We start from the raw sequence: 22791 nt of genomic DNA on the forward strand, positions 1-22791 counted from the left end.
CAACTTTTCTGGAAATTTCAGATCATTTGATCAAGTAGACTCGAAAATATTGGCGAATTACGGAAAAAAAATTTTTTTTTTTTTTTAGTTTTTTATTGATTTCTCAGAAACGACTTGAACGATCGACTTTAAAATCTAATCAGCTCTAGAACTTAATAAAAAGCGTCGATTGCCGCCCTAGCAATCTCAATCGGATAATTCGTTCGAGAGTTATCGTGGGAGAAAGAAATGATAAAAAATTGTTTTTTGCGAATATCTTTGAAACGACTCAACCAAACAATTTTAAAATCTGATCAGCTCTAGAACTCGATAAAACACGTCGATTGCCGCCTCAACCATCGAATCGGTCAATTCGTTCGTGAGATATCATGGGAGAAAGAAATGCTAAAAAACGGTTTTTTTCGAAAACAATGGGATACAAAAGTATTTTCGAGAATTTTCGTATGCTCGAAAATGTACTCACAACAATGTTTTCGAGCTCAAAGAGCTCGGAAACAGCGGGAAGTTTTGAGGCTGGCCCGCAGGGTCAACCGATAGACAGATTTTTTTTTTTTCGTTTTTTTGGAAAATTTTTTTTTTTCTCTTTACCTCACATTTGCTGAATAACTAACGCAAAAATGAAAGAAAATAAAAAAAAATTGATTTTTTCATATTGATAACGATTACACAAATTAAGGAACAAAACTTGTTCCTTTAATTGTTTCGTAAAACTTTGAGCAATCGGACCGGACAAACGGTTCAATGGATCAATCTGAAAATTTCCAGGGTTCTTGGGGGTACATTAAGCTGGAAAATTACCTGGCAACATTGAATTTTCCATCAATAAGTGCAAAGTAGCGATGAGTTGACTAAAAAACCAGAAAATGGCCATTTTTTGTGAGTTTTTCAAATTGATGTTAAGGATAAAAATAATTCAAAAAAAAAAAAAAATCGAAAATGGAGCTTGTAGGGAATTTATTTAAGTTTCTCAAACTCTCCTTTAAATTACTGTACGAATATTAGTTGCTGAGATATCGATAATCAAAGACAAAATGATCCTTTTTCATTTGAAGGCTGATATCTCAGCAGCAAACTGTTGTACAGAGAAACAAAAAAAGCAAATTGTAGCCGATTAAATTTCCTAAACGAGCCATGAATTAGTTTTTTCGAAAAAAATTTTCCCGGCCCCGTAGACCTAAAAAACAAAACTAAAAAATTTGGATAAATTTTGTCTCGACCTTTTTCTTATGATTTCGCAAAAACCGTGGCTCAAAAAATTATTTTGCTGGAAGATCTTTAAACTAGAGATTTCAAGCTTCAATTTGCTTTTTTTATTTTTTCGATACGATCATTTTTTACGAAAACTACCGTACATGTTACGCGCGCAAGTGCGCGCGTGTCGTTTTTTATATATTTATTTTAATGTATATTTTCGTGTCGTTTGTATATATTTTTTAGTTTGCCTTCACATATATTTCATCTAAATTTTACTATAGGAATTTTGCTGTAGGATACAGCCTTCCAAAAATCACTAAAAAATTTATAAAATTTTCTTGTTCCTTAAATTTTTTGGATAGGTATATTTGCATGTAAATAGTGCACTATTCAATTTATTACGAAAAAACTATTTCAGCTATTGTTATTTAGACTTCATGTTATGAATGTTTAATGCTGCTTAATATAATTAAAAATGTAACAGTTTAATAATTAATATATTATCAGAAATCTACTTCCATTTCCCCTGATTAAAAAAATGTATTTGGCAGGATTAAAAGGGATTAAAATTTTAATACTTTCAAATCCTAATAAATACTGTAAATCCTGCATCAAAATTCACGATTAATCATATTAAATACTTTTTAATACTAAAATAATCGAAACCAGTAGAAGGATTTGAAAGGATTCAACTAGCATTTAAAATTTCTAATGCTATCGAATACTTTTTAATCCTGAAATAATGTTTCCATTTCAATATTTTTTCAGGATATAAAAGGATTCAACTAGAATTTAAAATTTTTGATGCTATCAAATACTTTTTAATCCTGAAATAATTTTTTTATTTAATTATCTTTTTAGGATATAAAAGGATTTAATCAGTATTCAAAATTTTTCTTCTGTTAAATACTTTTTGATCCTGAAGTAATATTTTTATTTCATTATCTTTTTAGGATATAAAAGGATTCAGCTAGCATTTAAAATTTTTGATGCTATCGAATACTTTTAATCATGAAATAATTTCATGATCCCCAAACTGGTTTTCACATCTTCAGCATTCATCACTGCACCTTTTGCTTTCCAATACTTGACAATACACTTGATGAATAGATTCTGGACAGCCTTCAGTCTTTCAACGTGTACCGCATAATACGGTAACTAGATCACCATGCCATATTCCAGTATAGGTCTAACTAACGTCATATACAGTTGTCGTAAGGTTTACAACTGCTTGAAATTTTTTTCCAGCCTTATTATACAACCTAATACACTTTTCGCTCTAGTTATCACATTATCCACTTGACTTATAAAGTTTAATTTATTCAACTTCGAATTTAGTTCAAGGAAAATTAGGAAAACGATTGATCCTAAAGTCCACACCTGCAACTTCCCACTAATTTCATACTGAAGCTCTCAAAATTGCAGTTATTATGTTTTTGAGCTCTTCGAGCTCAAAGGTCTGATAGAAGTTTAATAAAAGACTATTTTTTGAATATTCAAGCCGCCATAAGTTTTGAAGGAATGAGCTGATTTTCACGCGATTGGCGGGATTCGACGCAGTTTTTTAAGCCGCACAAAGAATTTTCAAATTTGAATTGATCGAGCTAGGAATTTCGGAGTAATTCCAAAAAAAACTTTTCGGCTTTCTTTCGATAACGATAACTTACAAACAAACACACACACACAGACGGACAGACAGACAGACACCATCGTGGGAATAGTCAGGGAAGCTTCCTAGGACCTCAAAACATCGAGACCTGATGAAAACTCTATTTTCCAAAAACGAAATAAAAACAATAACCTCGATTTTTAAAAATTTTTAATTTTCTCAGCCGGAAGTTAAAAAGTTTCCATCTCTAATAAGTATTTTTAATCGTGATTTTATGAAATAAAAAAGTATTTGAGCACAGGAAAAAAAATTCTATGTAATTAGATATAATTATATATAATTATATGAAACTCTATATAATTTTATATAAATTTGTATAACTATATATGATTATATCTAATTTTTAAAAAAATTTTATTTTTAATTGTATATAGAAATATATAATTATTAGGGTGGTCGTTAAAAATTAAATTTTATTCTCTGGCGCCCTATAAAAAGCTTCTTTCTAGTGAAAAAATACCTGGGGAATTTGGTTTTTTCGTTTTAAGTAAAAATAACACGTGCCTTAGGACGATCAAAGTTCATTTTTTGATACAATCACGGTTTTTTTTTAAATATCTCATGAAATATGCAGATTAGAGGAAAAAACCAGAGAAACAATTTTGTAGGAAATTAAATTTTTGACGAATAAGGTCATATTCATTTTTTTTTATAAAACGTGTATTTATGAAGATATTTAAAAACAACTTTTTTATATCTTATCAATTGGGCATTTTAAGAATAACGAATGATGATAAGAACGTTTTTTCTTATAAATATAGACAAGTTCGTAACTCGTAACATATCGATTATTTATGCTTGTTACAGTTTCTATATATTTGGAAAAATGTTATTTTCAAAATTTGTAATCCTTAAAACGCTCAATTTATAAGATCTAAAAAAGTTTTTTAAAAATATCTTCATAAATACACATTTTATTAAAGAAATGAACATGACCTTTTTTGTCAAGAATTTAATTTCCTACAAAATTGGTTCTGTGGTTTTTCCCCCTGATCTGCATATTTCATGAGATATTTAAAAAAAAACCGCGATTGTATCGAAAAATGAACTTTGATCGTCCTTCGGCACGTGTCCTTTTTATTTAAAACGAAAAAACTAAATTCCTCACGTATTTTTTCACTAAAAAAAAAGCTTTCTATGGAGTGCCAGAGAAAATTTAATTTTTAAAGACCACCCTAATAATTATAAATAAATATATATAATTATATAAATTCATATATAGTCTTAGATAACATTATATATATTTATATATAATTATATAAATCTTTCTAATTTAATAAATATAAAAATATCTATAATCATATATTTAAATATGTAATTTTATATAAATATATATAATTCTATTATTTTATATATAATAATACATACTTATACATTCTGTCTGAAATTTTTTATACAATTTTATATAATTATATAAAATTTTATATAATTGAGTTTTAAGAAATTCTATCTAATGGGAATTTTTGAGTGAATATTAAGCTGTGCGGGTGGAATCATAACATTTTTTCATATAATTTAGATATGATCGAATAATGTAAGATATTATTCGGAATAACTGATTTTACAATGATTTATAAAATTTTATAAAGTTTAAAAAATTTTTGGATTTACCGCATTCAGAAATGTTAGAAAGTATACAAACTTTTTTCAAATTTCTTAGAAATACATTAACAAGACCAAAAACAGGATGACAGAAAAAAAATTTTGAAGTTTCAACAAAGAATTAAGTTATCAAAAACTGAGACATAAAAATTAAAAAAATTTAAGTTAAGTTTATAAAAATTTCAACTTCTGATTTTTTTTAATTTACCAAAAGAAGTCATTATCGCCCTGATATTAGTGGGTATACCGCTAATGGTCTCTTGACTCTATGAACAATAATATAATTTACTACAATGCTAATAACAGAATCAATCATTTATTGATGTCTTTAATTTTCTCAAGTTCATTTGAATTCAAATTAATACAATTAACACCTCTTGTCAAGTGTGTAATACAGCACTGTGGATAACACCTCAGACTTCAGACTAGCAGGACCCGGGTTCAAGACCATGAGTCGGTGAAATTATTTTTTTTAACTTCCCGCTAAGAAAATTGTAAATTTTCAAAAATTCGGGAAGTTATTGGTTTCGGTCCGATTTACGAAAATCGAATTTCCATCAGATGTCGACGTTTCGAGGTCCTAGGAAGCTATCCTGACTAATTTCACGATGATGTCCGAGTGTATGTATGTGTGTACGTACGTACGTATGTATGTATGTAAATATTCATAACTCTTGAACGGATGAACCGATTTTGATCGTTGAGGTGTCATTCGACGCGGCTTGTTAATGTCTTGAAGCCGTAAAAATTTGAACTTAATCGGTAGGGTGCGTTCAGAGATATTTCAAAAATAAAATTTTTTCGAAAATGTTTTATTTGGATAACTTTTAATTTGCTCGATGGATTTATTCCAAAATCTAATCAGCTCTAAAATTCTATAAGCCGCGGCGAATGCCACCTTAACCATCAAAATCGGTTCATTCGTTCAAGAGAAACCGTTGACGAAAGAATTAAAAAAAAAATTTTTTTTTGGTTTTTTCGAAATTTCTCAAAAACGACTGGATAAATCGATTTCAAAATTTGATCAGCTTTAGAACTTGATAAAACACGTCGATTGCCGCCTCAACCATCAAAATCGGTTAATTCGTTCGCGAGATATCGTGTGAGAAAGAAATGCTAAAAAATGGTTTTTACAAAACAATGGCATACAAAAGTATTTGCGAGCTCGAAGAGCTCGAAAATGTATTCACAATAATGTTTTCGAGCTCAACGAGCTCGAAAACAGCGGGAAGTTTTGGGGCTGGCCCGCAGGGTCAACTGACAGACCGATTTTTTTTTTAGTCATGACAATTATTGTATATATTACTTTATAAAGTTACATATAATTATATAAAATTATATATAACTATATAAAATTAGATCAAACCAAGACTCATATCTCCTTTTATTTAAGCATTTATATAAAATTTTATATAATTATATATTAAATTTTTTTTCCCGGGTATATATACTATATAGAGTGTTTCGAATTTCCAATTATCTTAAATCTTTTTACATCTTATTTCTAGAATGAAAAATTACTGAATAGTATTCAAAATTTTGAGTCGCCTTATATTATTATGAATCATATTTTTAGGATTTAGAAGTATTTGAAAGTATTCGAAATTTTCAATCATCTTAAATCCTGTTAAATCATATTTTTAGGATTAAATAGTATTTAAAAGTATTTAACAGTTTAAATCAATTCAAATCCTGTTAAATCATGTTTTCAGGATTAAATAGTATTTAACAGAATTAAAAAATTTGAATCATGCCCTAACGGACCCAAATTACGGTAAACCCACCGTAAATTACGGTAATCCACCGTAAAGTACCGATTTACCGTAAATTACGGTGAATTTACCGTAATTAACGGTGGATTTAACGTAATTTACGGTAAATCTACTCGAATTTTACGGTATTTTACGGTAGATTTACGGTAAAAATTCCGTGAATTTACGGTAACTCAGGTCTGCTAGGGTGTTAAATCCTTCTGAATCATATTTTCAGGATTCGATAGCATTCATAAGGATATAAATTTGTTTAATCCTGTCAAATACTTTTTTTTAATCAGGGTCGGCTGCCGAATGGCCTTTTTTGTATCGAAAAAGTTAACAAAAAAATGTTACTATTTTTTTTGCGATGTAAAAAGGCAGATTTTTTTCAACATATATCACCACTAATGTGCAGCAAAAAGTCAACTTTTTTATATTTCAAAAAGATAACTTTTTGGTAACAATTTGTCAACATTTTGGTAACTTATTGATAACATTTTGTAACGTTTTGTTGACAAACAGCAATTAGTTTTTTGATACCTGAAAAATAACAAATTGTCAACTTTTTTATTTTGACACATCATATTCAGAATGCTATCTTTGTGTTAACAAAATAAATATTTTTATGTTGACTTAATGAACTCGCCTCCAGTGGTGTAGGAGAATATAATTATAAGAATTCCTGTATCCCCACTTCTGCTCAGCAATCGACCGCCGTAACTCACATTTCTCCTACTTTACACGTGTGTGTACATGATTATTTTCATGATCGCGTTGTGAGTCCGCCCGATTGATAAATCCGTACATAGTTTTATGTCTATAGTCACATAACTTAAAAATTGTGATAAATAATTCCCGTGTGTGAATTTTTAAATATTAAAAATTTATTGGTAAGTACCTCAACAATTTAAATTATTATGAATGAATGTGCGTAAACAATCTCAATTACGAAGTTTATTTTAATTTGGTTGTATTTATCAAATTTATTTAATAATATCCTGCAATTTTTATAATCATACATCTTTCACTAAATAATAGATCTTGTGATTAAGCATCAGCAAATTGTTATAATTCAAAGAAATTGTCAACGACATTAAATAAATAATATAACTTAACCTTAAATTTATGTTATTCATGAATATTATTGAATTGTTTTTTTTTGTTTCTTCAGTCATGGGTGATCCTCAAAATTTATCATTGACACGAAAAAGAAAATCATGTAAGGATTTATCGATTGACACCAAAAAATCCATGATATCTACACATGCAGCTGAAAATAAAGAGATTTCAAAGCAAGAAAACATCAACAACGCTAAAAGACATCAACCTAGCTATACATTTAAACAGAAGCTATCAATTTTAAAAAAATTAGAAACTGAGCCTCTTCATACTATTTTGAAAAAATTTAATTTAAATGACCGGACACTGAGACGGTGGAGAAAAAAACGACATGAAATTGAAGCTTTGAGCAAAAAGGAAAACATTTCTGATCATAAAAAAAATCGACCGCCTGGAAATCAAGATTTAGAGGATGCCTTATACATTTGGTTTTCACAAGCACGAACTGGGGGAGTCCCAATTTCCGGTCCAATTTTAAAAAAAAAAGCTATTGAAATTAACGAAGAGTTGGGTGGTGACAAGTCTTTCAGAGCGAGTGATGGTTGGTTAGATAACTGGAAACGTCGAAAGGATATCAGATCTTTAAGGATTACTGGGGAAAAGGGATCTACTGATTTTGATGCTGGAAATGACTATGCTAATAAACTGAAAACAATCGTAGCAAGCAAAACATTAACTAGAACTCAAGTGTTTAACTTCAGTGAAACCAGCTTGCTGTATAAAATGTTACCTTCAATGACTTTAGCTTCCAGTCATGAGAGTCAAGCTGCTGGTTTTAAAGTTGACAAAGAACGTGTTACAATTGCTGCTTGCTGCAATGCTGATGGATCGTACAAGCTGCCTTTATTAGTAGTTGGTAAGTTTGCTAAGCCCCGATACTTGAAAGATTTATCAAGTGCAAATTTACCTGTTTTATATAAGTCTCAAAAAAATGCCTTGATAGATGTCAACATTTTTACTGAATGGTTTAAAGAAATTTTTGTTCCTCGTGTACGCACCTTTTTGATCGAAAGAGGTCTTCATCCAAGAGCGATATTGATTGTTGACGATTGTAAAAATCATACCTACTTAAAAGATGGTGACATAGAAGTCACTTTTTTGTCAGCTAATGAAATGTCAATAGTTAATCCCTTAGATCAAGAAATTTTGGAATACTTGAAGAGACACTACAAGTTAAATTTAATTAATAAAATTCTTGAAGCACAAAAAAATCAAATTTCGTCGGTTCAGTTTGTGAAAAATATCAACGTCAAAGATGCAATATTTTGGATAGATGAATCGTGGCAGAAGATTACTAAAAATACAATTTACAGATATTGGAATAAAATTTGGTATGCAAAAAAAAGATGTGTAGCTGTACAGACAGATCATGATCCCGCAGCATTGACATTATTGGACTCTGTGGAGGTGTCAAATGATGAAAATTTAATAATAGGACGAATCCTTTCGGAGTTGGTAAAAGTTAATGGTTACAAAAATATTGAAAAAAGTAGAGTCTATGATTGGATTTGTGATGACAACGATCTTGGTGAAGTGTGACAGTAAAGTTAACTATATGAATATTTTAAGTTTAAATAAATGATGAAATATTCTATTGCAAATATAAGTTATTGACTATAAATTAATTGATTTAGTTTAGTAATTAAAATTTTTATTTGGTGGGACACTTTTTTATATGCATATTTAATCAGAAGTATTATGTAGAATGTACATAGTATTGTTTCAGTAAGTAAAGACTTGACGACGTTAGATATTGTTACCCAATTAAAAATACACGGGACGAAAACTCTTGTTCGCTTTGCAATCCTGATCCTACTCTTAAGCCTTTGACCTCTGATAACTTTTCATTAATTATCAGTTCATATGACTTAATTTATAATTAATTATTATAATAATTTGTATCCTATGGGTATTATAGCAATAATATTTATGAAATATGTTATTAAAATTTGTATTTTTTATTTTATTAAAAGAATAAAACGTATTATTAAAAAGAATTAACATTTAATTCGTCTCACCATTGTTTTGGTCTCATATTAAGAGAGTGAAATGAATTTATTTCGTAGAGGGGGATGTCTTCAATAAAATATAAGTCGACAGACACATACCGAGTGAACTCATAACGCGACTCGACTGTGTTATAATGCAGACAACGAATTTTATCATACTAGCATTATAATTTTCGTATATATACTATATATACTTGTTATATAAATACACTGGTCACAAAAATTAAGGGATATAAAAAAAATTCCAAATTTTTGAGTGATTTTCAACATGTTGTAACTCGGTAAAAAATGGTCGTAGAATAAGAATAAAAAAAGCAAATTGTAGCCTCAAGTTTCTAGTTTTCAGATATGGACCTTTAATTTTTGTATCATGCACGGTTCCGGAGTAATCCTAAGAAAACCAACGCAAAAAAAATTTCCAAATTTTTGCTCGTCTTTAAAAATGTCTATGGGCTTCAATAAAATTTTTTTGATTATTTGACCTTATGACTCTTTTAGAAAATTCTATGCCCTTTAATTTTCCGCCCTCTAAAAGTCTCTACGACGATTTGGCGCCGAGTTATCATTGATAAATGGAAAAAAGTCCATTTTGGCTTTGACAATCAATAACTCGGGACCTGTTAGTTGTACAGAGAATGGAAGTACACGGAGAAAAAAGTATAGTAAAAATTACAATACTATAGTAAAATTTACTAACAGATATGAAAAAATACATTCTGTATTTTAATTATTACAAAACATTTAGTAAAATTTACTAGTTGGCAATGATTACATAAGAAGATATTAAAAATTACTCTTTGCATAATGTATTTTTTGCTAACACGATTATATTTTTTGCTATCTGTATACTAAATTTTACTGTAAGTAGCCTAACGGTTTTGAATCACCCTGGAAACATCCTGGAATCACGGTGGATCCACGGTGGATTTTTTCATTTTATCACCGTGATTCTACGAATACACCGTGGAATCATGGTGGGTACACCGTGTAACCATCGTGGAAACACCGTGTAACCACCGTGGAATCAGGGTCATAAAATGGCACAAACCCACCGTGTAACCACCCTGGATCCACCGTGATTCCACCGTGTTTCCACTCCCAGGGTGTTTCTAGGCTGTATCCAGGCTGATTCAAAACCGCCAGGGAATTTATTAATAAATATAAATTTGAGAAAGTAAATTCTCTAATACAATATAAGATTTGTTACTAAACAAAGATATTAAAAATTACTATACGCAATGTATTTTTTGCTAACACGATTATATTTTTATTCAACTCATGCGCGCTATTCACGTTTTATCATGCCTAAAATGCGAACCCTAAATGTTTGTGTCGTTTATATGATAAACAACTCTGGTGTAAAGTATGAAATAAATTATTTTTAACAATATTTGTGCATTATATATATGCATATATATCGACATATATGTATATTATTTATCGTTTATAAAAAAAATCATAAACATATATTGTTTTGAAATGTCTTATTCAGATATAACTTACGTTACCCACGTGTTTTACGACCCCGAGACACAAAAAAAAATATCCGATTTTAATTACAAAGACAATCCGAAATTCTCTTTTGGCAGGTAATTCATAATTCGATAATAATTTAACTTAGTTTATTTTTATATTTAATGATTTTAGCATTAAATTTAATTGTTTTTTATTTTATTTTTTTCTTAGATAAGAGCATTTCTTTATAAATTTTTAATGTAGCTAAAAGCAGATATCTTGATGGGAGTGACGCCGTACCCATCATTACTAGTGTAAATGACTACCAGTATGAAACTACTTCTCAAGTATTTGAAGTTCAAGCAAATAGTGACTCTAATTCTTCATTAAATCTTCCTAATTCTGAAAATGATGCTAGCTCTGGTGGAATTGATATAGTAGATGACAATTTACACCAGACAGCTACATCTGAATATCAAACTGTTGACCCTACATTGAATTTTCTTCATTTTAAAAATAATACCAGTTCTAATGAAATGGGCATTATTGATAGCAATTCAAACCAGACGATAACAACAGGATATGAAACTAGTGACCCTGCATTGAATTTTACTTTTGAAAATGATACCACTTTTGATGAAATCGGTATCATTGATGAAAATTCAAACCAGACAACATCATCAGGATATGGAACTTGTAAAGACTCATTAGATGATATTTTTTCTGACGAGGTTGTACTTGAAGCTGGTGGCATCATTGATGAAAGTGACAGCAGTGACTCCGAAAAAGTTGACGAGTGGATAAATAAAATTAAGCAAAGACAAATGTCGATAAAAAAATCGTCAAAAACTATTAATCAACCATCGAATTCTACACCTGTCTCAGTAAAAAAATTCGTTTGGGGATATGATATTACAAATGCATTAGTTGAAAGCTACAGTTATCATCATGATTGGTACGGGAATCCGCTGCTACGTAAAATCTTATGGGAAAACATAACAAATGACTTAGTAAGTCAAAAGTTTGATGTAACTGCAGAAATGTGTGAATCAAAATGGAAAAGCCTTTTAGTAACGTATAAAGGATGTAAAGATGGTACTGGTCGTGGCCCTACGCGTTTCAAATTCTTTGAGGCAATCGATGAGATAGAAGGCCACAGGCCAATTAATTCAAAATCATTTACAATTAGTGCTACTAAGTTAAAAAATAAATCTGTTGAAACTAAAAATGTTATTGAGCCCTTAAAAAAAAATCAAAAAACTATAAGTGACTCTGAAAAAAATAAAAAAGAAAAAACAAAATATAAACGTAAACGATCTGCAGACAATTAAATCTCAGACGATAACTGGAAGGAAAAAAAGTTAAAATTAGAACAAGAAAAACTTGAATTTAACAAAGAAAAGTTAGTTCTCTATAAAAAGTATATTGAGTCGAAACTTAACTAATTTTTTTATCATCATTGTTTTTTCAAGTATGTATAATGCTTTTATTTATCATTACTAGTTAATGATAATTCATCGTTTTTAATAACTATTATATTTATTTACAGAGTAAAAAAAAAGTGATCTCCAGTTACCTGGTCTTATTATTTAAATCGTAAAGTAAAATTTCTACTGATAAATAAAGTCAATAGTTAATAAGTAAAAGTTTAATGTTTATAACCATTAAGAAGTTGTTAAGATGTATTCTTAATACTTATTTATTAATATAAGTCTATTTCAAAGTAGTTAATTTCAAATATTAATAGTTTGATAGAAGTCTAATTTTAAATGATTCATGAGATTTAATTAATATTCGAATTTCTTATGATATTAGTTTTTGAAAACAAGTAAATGATTATAAGTAATCTTAAATAAAAATAAACTTTATTTTAACATAAATTAATGACATTTGTTTATAATAAAGTTTATTTTCACTTAAAATAACTTATAATCATTTACTTGTTTTTGAAAACTAGTATTATAAGAAATTCGAGTGTCAATTGAATCTGATCAACAATTTAAAATTAGAAGCCTTGGAAAAGCAGACTTAATTCTTTCAAGATTTATAAAAAATGAACTTTGTTTTATTGTAAATTGATAACATTAGTTTATAATAAAGTTTATTTTTTACAAATCTTGAAAGAATTAAGTCTGTTTTTCCAAGGCTTCTCAGAAAAAAAAAATCTTTACTTTTTATAATAAATTTTTGATATTCCAATAAATATTTTTAAATTTAAGATCATAAATTATCTGTTCAAAAAATAATAGTAGAAATAAATTGTTAATTCTTTATGTTTTTCTAGATTCCAATTTATTTATTTATACATTGTCATCATTCCTAGGGAACATTCGATTGAAAATCATTTACCGCCGATCTCCAACGTTCAAATGTGCATTATTTTCATAATCACTGTCATTATCATCATCGTTATCTTTATCACTATCATAATTCTCTGATAAACAGATGTTATGGAGAATACACGAGCACATGACGCATTTAACAATAATGTCGAGCCGTAAATTTTGAAGCTTCTGCAATATTCTGAATTTACACTGAAGTGCACCAAACGTTTGCTCTACCGGTACTCGAGTTGATGCATGCCTTGCGTTGAATCTTCGCTTTTCAACAGTCAAATTATTATCATCGCGAAACGGTGGTACTAGCCAAGGTAAATTCGGATACGCAGAATCACCTTCAAGAAAATGGTTTCGGAAAAGTCCTAGATTTTCCGTGACTTTTTCGTAGATAGGTGATCTACGTAATACCCGTGCATCATGCATGGAACCTGGCTCGCCAATATAAACATCAAGGAACTTTTTTTTACTTGTTACAATTGCTTGTAAAACAATGCTGTGAAATTTCTTCCGGTTGTAATAGTCCTCTTGATGTTCACACGGTCTTCTAATTCGTATGTGGCATCCATCAATCGCCCCAATGACCCCATGAATATCACGTATTCTTGAAAACTCATTACGTATTACATTTATTTCGTTCCTTTCAGTTGGCCATCGGATAACTTCTTCTAGTAATGAGTTCAAGAAGTCAACGGTATTGATCAATACTCTATGGGCTGATCTACAGGTGACATTGAAGCGATCAGAAATCTGGCGAAATGATTCTGTATTCGCTAAATAGCGTCATCAGAAACGCTCGTTCATGCGTGATGGCATTTGGACGAGGTTCTCCATTTTTTAAATAATCACTCCGTTGAAATCGATCTAAAATAAGAAAATTTTTTATTGAAACTAACGATAAATAATATGATCTTTAGGACTTCAAAATTAAATTATAAATATTTATTACTTACCAATTAAGCCATAAGTGGTGACTCTAGTCAGTCTAAAATGACTCTTAAACTCTAAATTCGAGTAGAGCCACACCGTTTCTTCGAGATAGTTTCTGATGGAAGTTCGTCGTCGTCGAACAGGAGGTTCAGCATCGCTATCCGATGATTCTGACTCCGAGGAACTGTTCATAAGAAACCACTCCTGAAAAAAAAAATAATTTATTGGTTTTTTTTTAATTTAAAAATATATAATGAACGGAATATTAAAAGAAAAAAATATAAACAATTATATGAGAGTAAACATTTTTTGAATTTTATATAAGAAAAATTATTAATAGAAATAAATAATCAACCTCCATTTCTTGATCGATTTCATTAGCAATCATTTCTGCTTCGGAATTATTCTTTTTTAAAAATAATTATTGATTAATTCATAAATAATATGAATGCATCTACAAGTTAATTTGATTTTTTTCTTAATGAACTGTATTTTCATGAAATATGTAAAATAATTAGTAATGCCAAATGTCACGCGTCTTAATATAGATTTTTATTTATTTCAAATATTTTCCGGTAGAGGATTAATTAGGATAATATATTAATTTAATTTACTTACCGTTATATTATCAATATCACTTAACGGTGTAATTTTCAGAATTAAAAAAATTCAAATTTAAAAATTTCGCGCTAACAATAAGATGCGCAGATCTTCTGCGCATCTCCTAGTGCGCATGCGCGAAACTGTAATTTTCACCAAAGAATGCACTCATTTAGAGGGTGGAGGAAGAAACCGTGGTGGGAAAAAAATCCCAAGCTTTCGTTGAGACGACTATATCAATGCGCGCCCTCATGTAGGTGAACGATGAATTAAAAACCTAAAAAGAACGTTAATGCTGATAAAATAAATCGAATTTTTCTTTATTAACTTTGTGTTTCACCATAATTTTACCAATTTTAATAAAGGCTTAATTTTTTGAAAAATAGATAATTAAAATATTTCTTACTCGTAATTTTTGAAAGATGAATGGCTCAAATATTAATTGTATTATTATAAGACTCGCAAAGATACGCGAGTGCAGGCACACCGTAGTAGCGATGCATAGAGCGGAGCTGTGAGACCCACTTGAGCTCAGTCAGCTAGTGTTAGTCGAATAAAAAAGTCACGCGAAAAAAAAATCAAAAATAAATAGTTATTTGGAAAATATGATTCTTGTGAGTTTAAAACATTAATATTTGCTTTTTTCAGAGTATTCTCCGGTTTTTTTTATTAAGTATCTAATATAATTCAAAATCTTGAAAAACATTTTTATAATACTAAAAAAAAAAAATTGAATAAAAAAATTTCGATATACTATCGCCGACATTAATGTCAGTCCTTTTTTGAAAACACTATGAAATAAACTTCGGCATTTTAAACATCTACTTAGACACAAGTCATAAATAAATAATCATAAAAAACAAAATCAGTTCATATAAAAAACGGTATAAAAATTAATTTTCTAAAATAAAATACTCTATTTATAAAAATATATGAAAATAAATAAATGCATTACTATAAATATACCAAATAAGTTTTCAATATAGTTAAATAAATGAATAACAAAATATACCAATAATTCAAAATACAAACTAAACTATAAAACGTTTAAAAAATAATTGAACAAATAATTATATCTATAAATATAAAACTCATTAATAAATTAACAAAAAACAAAAAAATACTAAAAATAAATATCCGTATAATAAACTGAGCAAAATAAACTTACAAATAATAATTATAACCAGAAAAAAAAATCTGAAAACCGCCTGACCCTGCGGGCCAGCCCCAAAACTTCCCGCTGTTTCCGAGCTCCCTGAGCTTGGAAACATTATTACTTGCAGATTTTTGAGCTCTTCGAGCTCAAAAATTTGTTAGGCCGGTAAGCCATACCTTCACTGAAATATTATAATTTTTGTCCGACGATATCTTTGGAACGAATGAACCGATTTGAACGTTCTTGGTGGCAATTGAAAGGGCTCAACAAGACTTAAAACTGATTACATTTTTAGGTGAATCGGGCAAGTAGTTTATAAGTTATACGCAAAAAACCAAAAACAAAAAAAATTTTCAATTTTTATTCTTTGTATTACTTTTAAACTACATGACCGATCTACCCCAAAATCTAATCAAGTCTAAGTTTTAGTGAGCCCTTGGTTGCCACCAAGTACGTTCAAATCGGTTGATTCGTTCCAAAGATATCGCCAGACAAAAAAAAGATCACACACACACACACACACACACACACACACACACACACACACACACACACACACACACACACACACACAAAAGTCAAATTTATTATTTTTTCTCCTTTTCATTGATCTTATTATTACTGGCAATAACCTAAGGAAAGTAAAAAAGTGCCATATATTTTACAATATATTGGAAACCATATATTTTGCAATATATTGGAAAACATATATAAAAAATACTATATATTAATTAATATACTACTTTCAATATAATATATCAATATAAAAAAGATGTATTAAATTATATATGTAAAACATACATAAAAAGTCATAGATTGATAAATACATTGATAATATATTCTACCCTCGCGGTTTTCATGATACGGTTTGAACACTGTATTAAGGGGGGGGGGGGGGGCAGGGGTTTTAAATTATTTAAAAAAAAATTTTTTTTCTGAATAAGCAATATGTCAAGAATATTGTGTACAAATTTTAAATCAATCCGAGTAAAACTAACGGAGTTACAGCGTTTCAAATGACCGGCCGGTATACCTGAATTTTATACCTGCCCGACCTGCCCCTACATACCCCTAGTAGAAATCAGCTGCAATTTTCTTTGTTCTTCCGAATCCCTTTCTCCAGCAGTGTGTCTTTCAAAGGATGTAAACTGATGACTCAATATAAGTATAAAAATTCATATTCTTTGATTGATAGTTTATTTCAAATTTTCACGAATAAAAAACTTTAAATGGATTTTCCCGAAAACGTTATTTTTAAAGTCCGTGAACATCATAACTCAAAATGTACTGAACCGATCCCTTTGAAAATTTGAACATTACTTCTTCACATAAATCAACAGGTAACTACGAAGAGTTTTTTTTTGTTTTTCATTTTTTTCTATTTTTTAATAACAAATTAACCGCGATTTTTTGAGCTAAAATCGTGTTTTTCACTTCCAAGTGCTGCAAAAAATTGAAAAAAAAAAAAAAAAAAAAAACTCTTCGTGGTTACCTTGAGAAATAAATCAACTTTAAAATGCATATCAATTTTTTTTTTTCCGATGATCCGGTAACGAGTTATGATGTTCACCGCAAAACGACTTTTTTTCGAGGCGCCTCCGGAGTATCAACGTCACCAGCTTATTAATCAATATTTTTCGTTAAAAATTTTTTCTGATATTCTTCAAAAGTTGTACAATAATATGTGATTAAGTTTAATGAAATTATATTACTCATCTCGCCGGAAAAAAATCACAAAAATATGCTTCTTTTTCGCCTTTAAAACCCTACCCCCCCCCCCTTAAAAGAGCATACACGTAGTCGATAACAAGTAGTTTTACCGTATTTATACGGTATGTTTGTGAAATTTAATTACGGTATTCCTACAGAGCTTATACTGCGTTTATACGAAGCTTATACGGCATTTCTACCGTATTAATACGTTATTTCTACCGTAATAATACGGTACTTCTACTGTATTAATACGGCATTTCTATAAGATTAATACTTCATGTATATGATATTAATACGAAATTTCTACCGTAATAATATGACATTGTTAGCGTAATAATACGGCATTTCTACTGAATTTATACGGCATTTCTACCGAGTTCACACAACAATTCTACTGATTTAATGAGGTGTTTATACGGAATTTATCCAGTACATGGTAAAAAAAACTATATATAATTATTAATGATAAATGGCTCTATATAATTATTTATATTGCTTTACAATGTATTGTGTCACTCGTATATTTTTAATCATATAGTAGAGATTCTATAGACTTTTGATTAAAATATATTTGTTAAAGCTCAAGTTCAAATTCAGAGATAAATTATTTATGGAAACATTGATAATAAATATTTTTGTCATTATGTAATATAGGTTGTACTATATTACCATCAAAAAAGGTACTTATCACTCTATCAAATAACGGAGAAGTACCCGCGCCAGAATGGTCACAATTTCGGAATATAAGACTTCTGAAATAAGTTTCTTACCAGGGACACTACAAATCGTAGGCGCTACCTAGTGGCGCGTACCGAACTATTCTCGCTGCTGCTGCCTAGCACCAGTGACTTCCCTCTCTTCCATATATATCTTTTCTCCCAAGAAATTTTTCTCTCGGTTTGAGTAACTTTTTTTTTTTTTGGTTGGAGCATACGAAAATTCTTTTGTTAAACAAATAGTAATTATTCCAAGAAATTTTATTTTTTTCAAACAAAAAAATGCAATATTGGTACAATAACCTGGCACGGCTTTCTTCAATAAAATATCTCTTATTTTAAGAAATAAAAACTTTTAAAACAATTAAAAATTTTTTGACTAAAGCATAAAAATATGTTAACTTGAGGAAAAAAAATTTTGATTCAAAGTAAAGATTTCAAAATAATTATTTATTTGATGTAAAAAAATTTTTATTTTCCGAGTCGTTAAAAAAAATTTTCTTGTATCAAGAATATTTTTCTTAGTTCAAGTTAACTGTATTTTCTGTGTAGAGAAACTAAAATTTAAAAGACGCGTGAAGATTTTTATAATGTACAAATAAAGAACTTTATGAGCTAAAAAAAGACTTTTATGTCAAAATACCCATACGACATAAACACTGGAGTGTTTAGACATGTTTCAATTGAAGAATGTAATTTTTAATCATAAAATAATCCTAGTTATTAATATTGATCCTAAATGTATTTCAAAATTATCTGATGTTCTTGCGAATCATTACTACATAGAAAAAACAGTTTACTCGAATCAAGAAAACAATTCCTGATTCAAGAAATTTTGTTTTAACGATTCGGAAAAGTAAAATTTTCTTGCACCAAGTAAATAATTATCTTAAAATTTTAATCTTGAATCAAAATTTTTTTTCCTCAAGTAAACATATTTTTATGTTTAAATTGAAAAATTTTTACTAGTTTCAAGAGTTTTTATTTGTTAATGAGAGAAATTTTTTTGAAAAAAATTTTTTTGTGAAAGTCAAAATGAACTAGTTCATTTTTACAGCTGTACTTTTTTATTGAAAAATTGAAAGCAGAACATAGTGAAGAGATGAGCCATTTAAGAATGCAAGTAGTAGTAAAACATATTGTATCTGTTATAGAATCTGAAGATTGTTTGTTAATAAAACTGAAAGATATGAAAAGTATTTTTCAGCCTGTAAGAGTGAGACGGCATAATCACTGTATAAATGCGGCATAACCACCATATTTATACCGCATAAATACCGTTTAAATACGGTGCGAACATTATATGAATACCGTGTAACCACTGTTTAAATGAGGTATAGCAACCGTATAAATACGGTATAACCGACGTTTAAGTACAGCATAAAAACCATATAAATGGAGTATAATCATTGTACAAATACGGTATAGCGAGAGCGTAAATACGGTATAAACACAGTATAAATACGGTACAGTCCCTATATAAATTTGGTATCAACACAATATATTTACGGTATTAATACGGTAATAAAATTTCACAAACATAGCGCATTTATACCTAGGGTATACCGTAATAATACTTATACCCAAAAAATACTCGGAAAATACCGTAGAAATACCGTTATGGCAATTCCGCGAGGGTAGCAATATATTTTTTTTCAATATATTATCATATATTAATACGGCAAAAATATAAATATTATTTTATGTATTGTACAATATGTCACATTATAATATTCATATATTCTATCATATATGTTTTCACATACAAAATTTTTGCATGTGGGTGAACTTGTTTCAATTTCCATGTATTCAAATGAATTGAAATTCAGTTGACTCAAGTGCGGATAGGCCAAGTACTCGGCGTATTTCGGAAGAAAACATGATTTTTATCAGTGTAGTAAAACGATTTTACAGGTTTATTGTAATAAGTCAAGTAGACAAATGCAAATAATTATTGATTGTTGGCACTATTTTTTTTCTTCATTTTTAACTTCCCGCTAAGAAAATTGTAAATTTTCAAAAGTTCGGGAAGTTATTGGTTTCGGTCCGATTTTCGAAAATCGAATTTCTATCAAATCTTGACGTTTTGAGATTCTAGGAAGCTATTTTGACTAATTTCACGATGATGTCCGAGTGTATGTATGTATGTATGCACTTACGTATGTAAATACCTGTATCTTTTTAGCAGATAAACCGATTTTGATCTTTAAGGTGTCATTCGACGCGGCTTGTTAATATCAAAAGGCTGTAAAAAATTGAGCTTGATTGGTCGAGTGCGTTCGAAGATATTCCAAAAATAAAATTTTTTCAAAAATGTTTTTTTTGGATAACTTCAAATGTGCTCGATGGATTGATTCTAAAATCAACTGAGCTCTAAAACTTTATGAGCTGCGTCAAATGCCACCTCAACCACCAAAATCGGTTCATTTGTTCAAAAGATACCGTTGTCGAAAGAATTAAAAAGAAAAATTTTTTTGAGTTTTTTTGAAATATCTCAAAAACGACTTGATAAATCGAATTCAAAATTTGATCAGCTTTAGAACTTAAAAAAATTCGTTTGAGAGATGTCGTTGGAGAAAAAATGGTAAAAAACGTTTTTTTTTTTAAAACAACGGCATACAAAAGTATTTTCGATCTCGAAGAGCTCGAAAATGTATTCACAACAATGTTTTCGAGCTCAAGGAGCGGGAAGTTTTGGGGCTGGCTCGCAGGGTCAACTGATGGACGGATTTTTAAAATTACAATTAGTAGAGAATCACCCATATGCTTTGAACTAAATTTTTGATCACGGGCTCAAGTAATCTAAAGATATGTATGTTCAACAATTTTCGTAAAAAAAAACAGTTATCTAGAAGCTATAGGCCTAATATTTTTGGAATTAAGCGTTTTTTTCTTAGAGTCAATATGAATTAACAGTCCTAAAATATTACGATCTTCTATATTTTTACAGGATTAAAGGTTGATTTTTTCGTGGGAGGAACACCGTTGCAGCCTGACAAAAACAAGATTAGTAATTGCCATATTATTGTCAGTACGCCTGGCCGATTGAGACACATGATTGACAAAAAGCTCATCAAAATTGACAATGTGCGACTATTTGTCTTGGATGAAGCTGATAAATTAATGGATAATAGTTTTCAAAAAGATGTCGAGTGAGTATATACTACGATTACTCATGAATATTTTTATCTGTTACATTTGTTATAAATAATGTGAAAGGCCGTCGTCTGAACAAATCAATATTGTTGGTGTGTGTGTGTGTGTATCTGTGTAAACCTTCTATATCTTTTAACTATATCTTTAAACTAATTAACCGATTTGAATGGTTTTTACGGTAATAGGAAAAGTTTATTAGCTGTCAACTTTCATGTAAATTTTAGATCATTCGATCAAATTGGCTCTGAGATATTTAAGAAAGACGAAGAAAAAAAATTGTTTTTTTTTTTTGGTTTTTTTGAAATTTCTGGAAAATAACGTAATCAATTTATTCCAAAATCTAATTAGCTTCAGAGCCCCATAAACCGCGTCGATTCCTGCAAAAATCACCCCAATTGGTTAATACGTTCGAGGTTCATCGTTGGCGAAAGAAATGATAAAAGTCGTTTTTTTTAAATATCTTCGAAATGACAACCAGTCAATTTCTAGATCATAACAGCTTTAGAACTCAATCAAACGCATCGATCGTCATATTAAACATCAAAGTCGGTTTATTTGAAAGATATTGATGCCAAAAAATTAAAAAAAAAATCTGAAAAACGGTTTTCTGCGGCCAAGCCCCAAAACTCCCCGCCGTTTTCAAGCTCCTTAAGCTCGAAAACATTGATACTATCAATACTTGTTTGAGCTCTTTGAGCTCGACAATATCTTAAAATGCAATGATATTATCGAGCCCATCAAGCTCGAAAAAATTGACATTTCGTATTGACGTCCGAGAATTCGAAATTTACAGAAATGATCGATAGAAAGAGTCACGTGAACTTTGAATTAAACCAGCGAGTTATTATATGAAACATCCGGAAAAAGACGTCAGAAATAGTGATTTTTTTTTTTTTTTTAATGATGATATTATTTAAACTAACGAACCGATTGCAATAATTTATGTGGCAATCATTAAATACTATGAACCCAAAGGGTCTGTAAGAGTTTTGGAACATATGAGGAATTACAATATTCGTTATCTGAAAAAAACGAAGTAAATTGTTATTTTTTAAATTTTTTATCATCAATATCCTTCGAACTAATTTACCGATTTCGATGTTTGAGGCGGCATTTGACGGAGTTTTCCAGCCCCTTACCCTAAAACGTTATTAGAATAAATAAGTTTTGCGATTTTTTTTTAGACAAAAAGACTTTTGAAATTTTTTCGACAACGATATCTCTTGAACAATTAATCTAATTTTGATGGTTGAGGCGGCATTTGACGCGGCTTACAGAGCTTTAGAGCTGACGAGATTTTTAAATTAATCCATCAAGTACACTAAAAGTTATCCGAAAAAAAAAACATTTTTCAAAAAATTTTATTTATGGAACAACTCGAA

The 22791-nt window shown here is 29.5% G+C and overlaps 2 protein-coding genes across 7 annotated transcripts in view; both read left to right on the forward strand.

Annotated features, from left to right (window-relative positions):
• Positions 1 to 22791, forward strand: part of LOC130668464 (probable ATP-dependent RNA helicase DDX20) — a 34308-nt gene that overhangs the window by 1927 nt on the left and 9590 nt on the right. For 4 of the 6 annotated variants that reach the window (XM_057470781.1, XM_057470798.1, XM_057470772.1 and 1 more), the window contains exon 3: positions 21204 to 21405. In XM_057470781.1, the coding sequence (XP_057326764.1) occupies positions 21204 to 21405 (202 nt within the window). Of the gene's footprint in view, positions 1 to 6924; positions 7110 to 7390; positions 9336 to 21203; positions 21406 to 22791 lie in introns of those variants that run through there. The other 2 variants (XM_057470790.1, XM_057470813.1) reach the window with 2 other exon arrangements.
• Positions 9655 to 12481, forward strand: LOC130668495 (uncharacterized). Its single transcript, XM_057470826.1, has 2 exons — positions 9655 to 12273; positions 12352 to 12481. The coding sequence occupies exon 1, from the start codon at positions 11339 to 11341 to the stop codon at positions 12131 to 12133; it is 795 nt and encodes a 264-aa protein (XP_057326809.1). The 5' UTR covers positions 9655 to 11338; the 3' UTR covers positions 12134 to 12273; positions 12352 to 12481.

Source organism: Microplitis mediator, chromosome 1 (assembly GCF_029852145.1).
Source record: "Microplitis mediator isolate UGA2020A chromosome 1, iyMicMedi2.1, whole genome shotgun sequence".
Classification (NCBI taxonomy): Eukaryota; Metazoa; Arthropoda; class Insecta; order Hymenoptera; family Braconidae; genus Microplitis; species Microplitis mediator.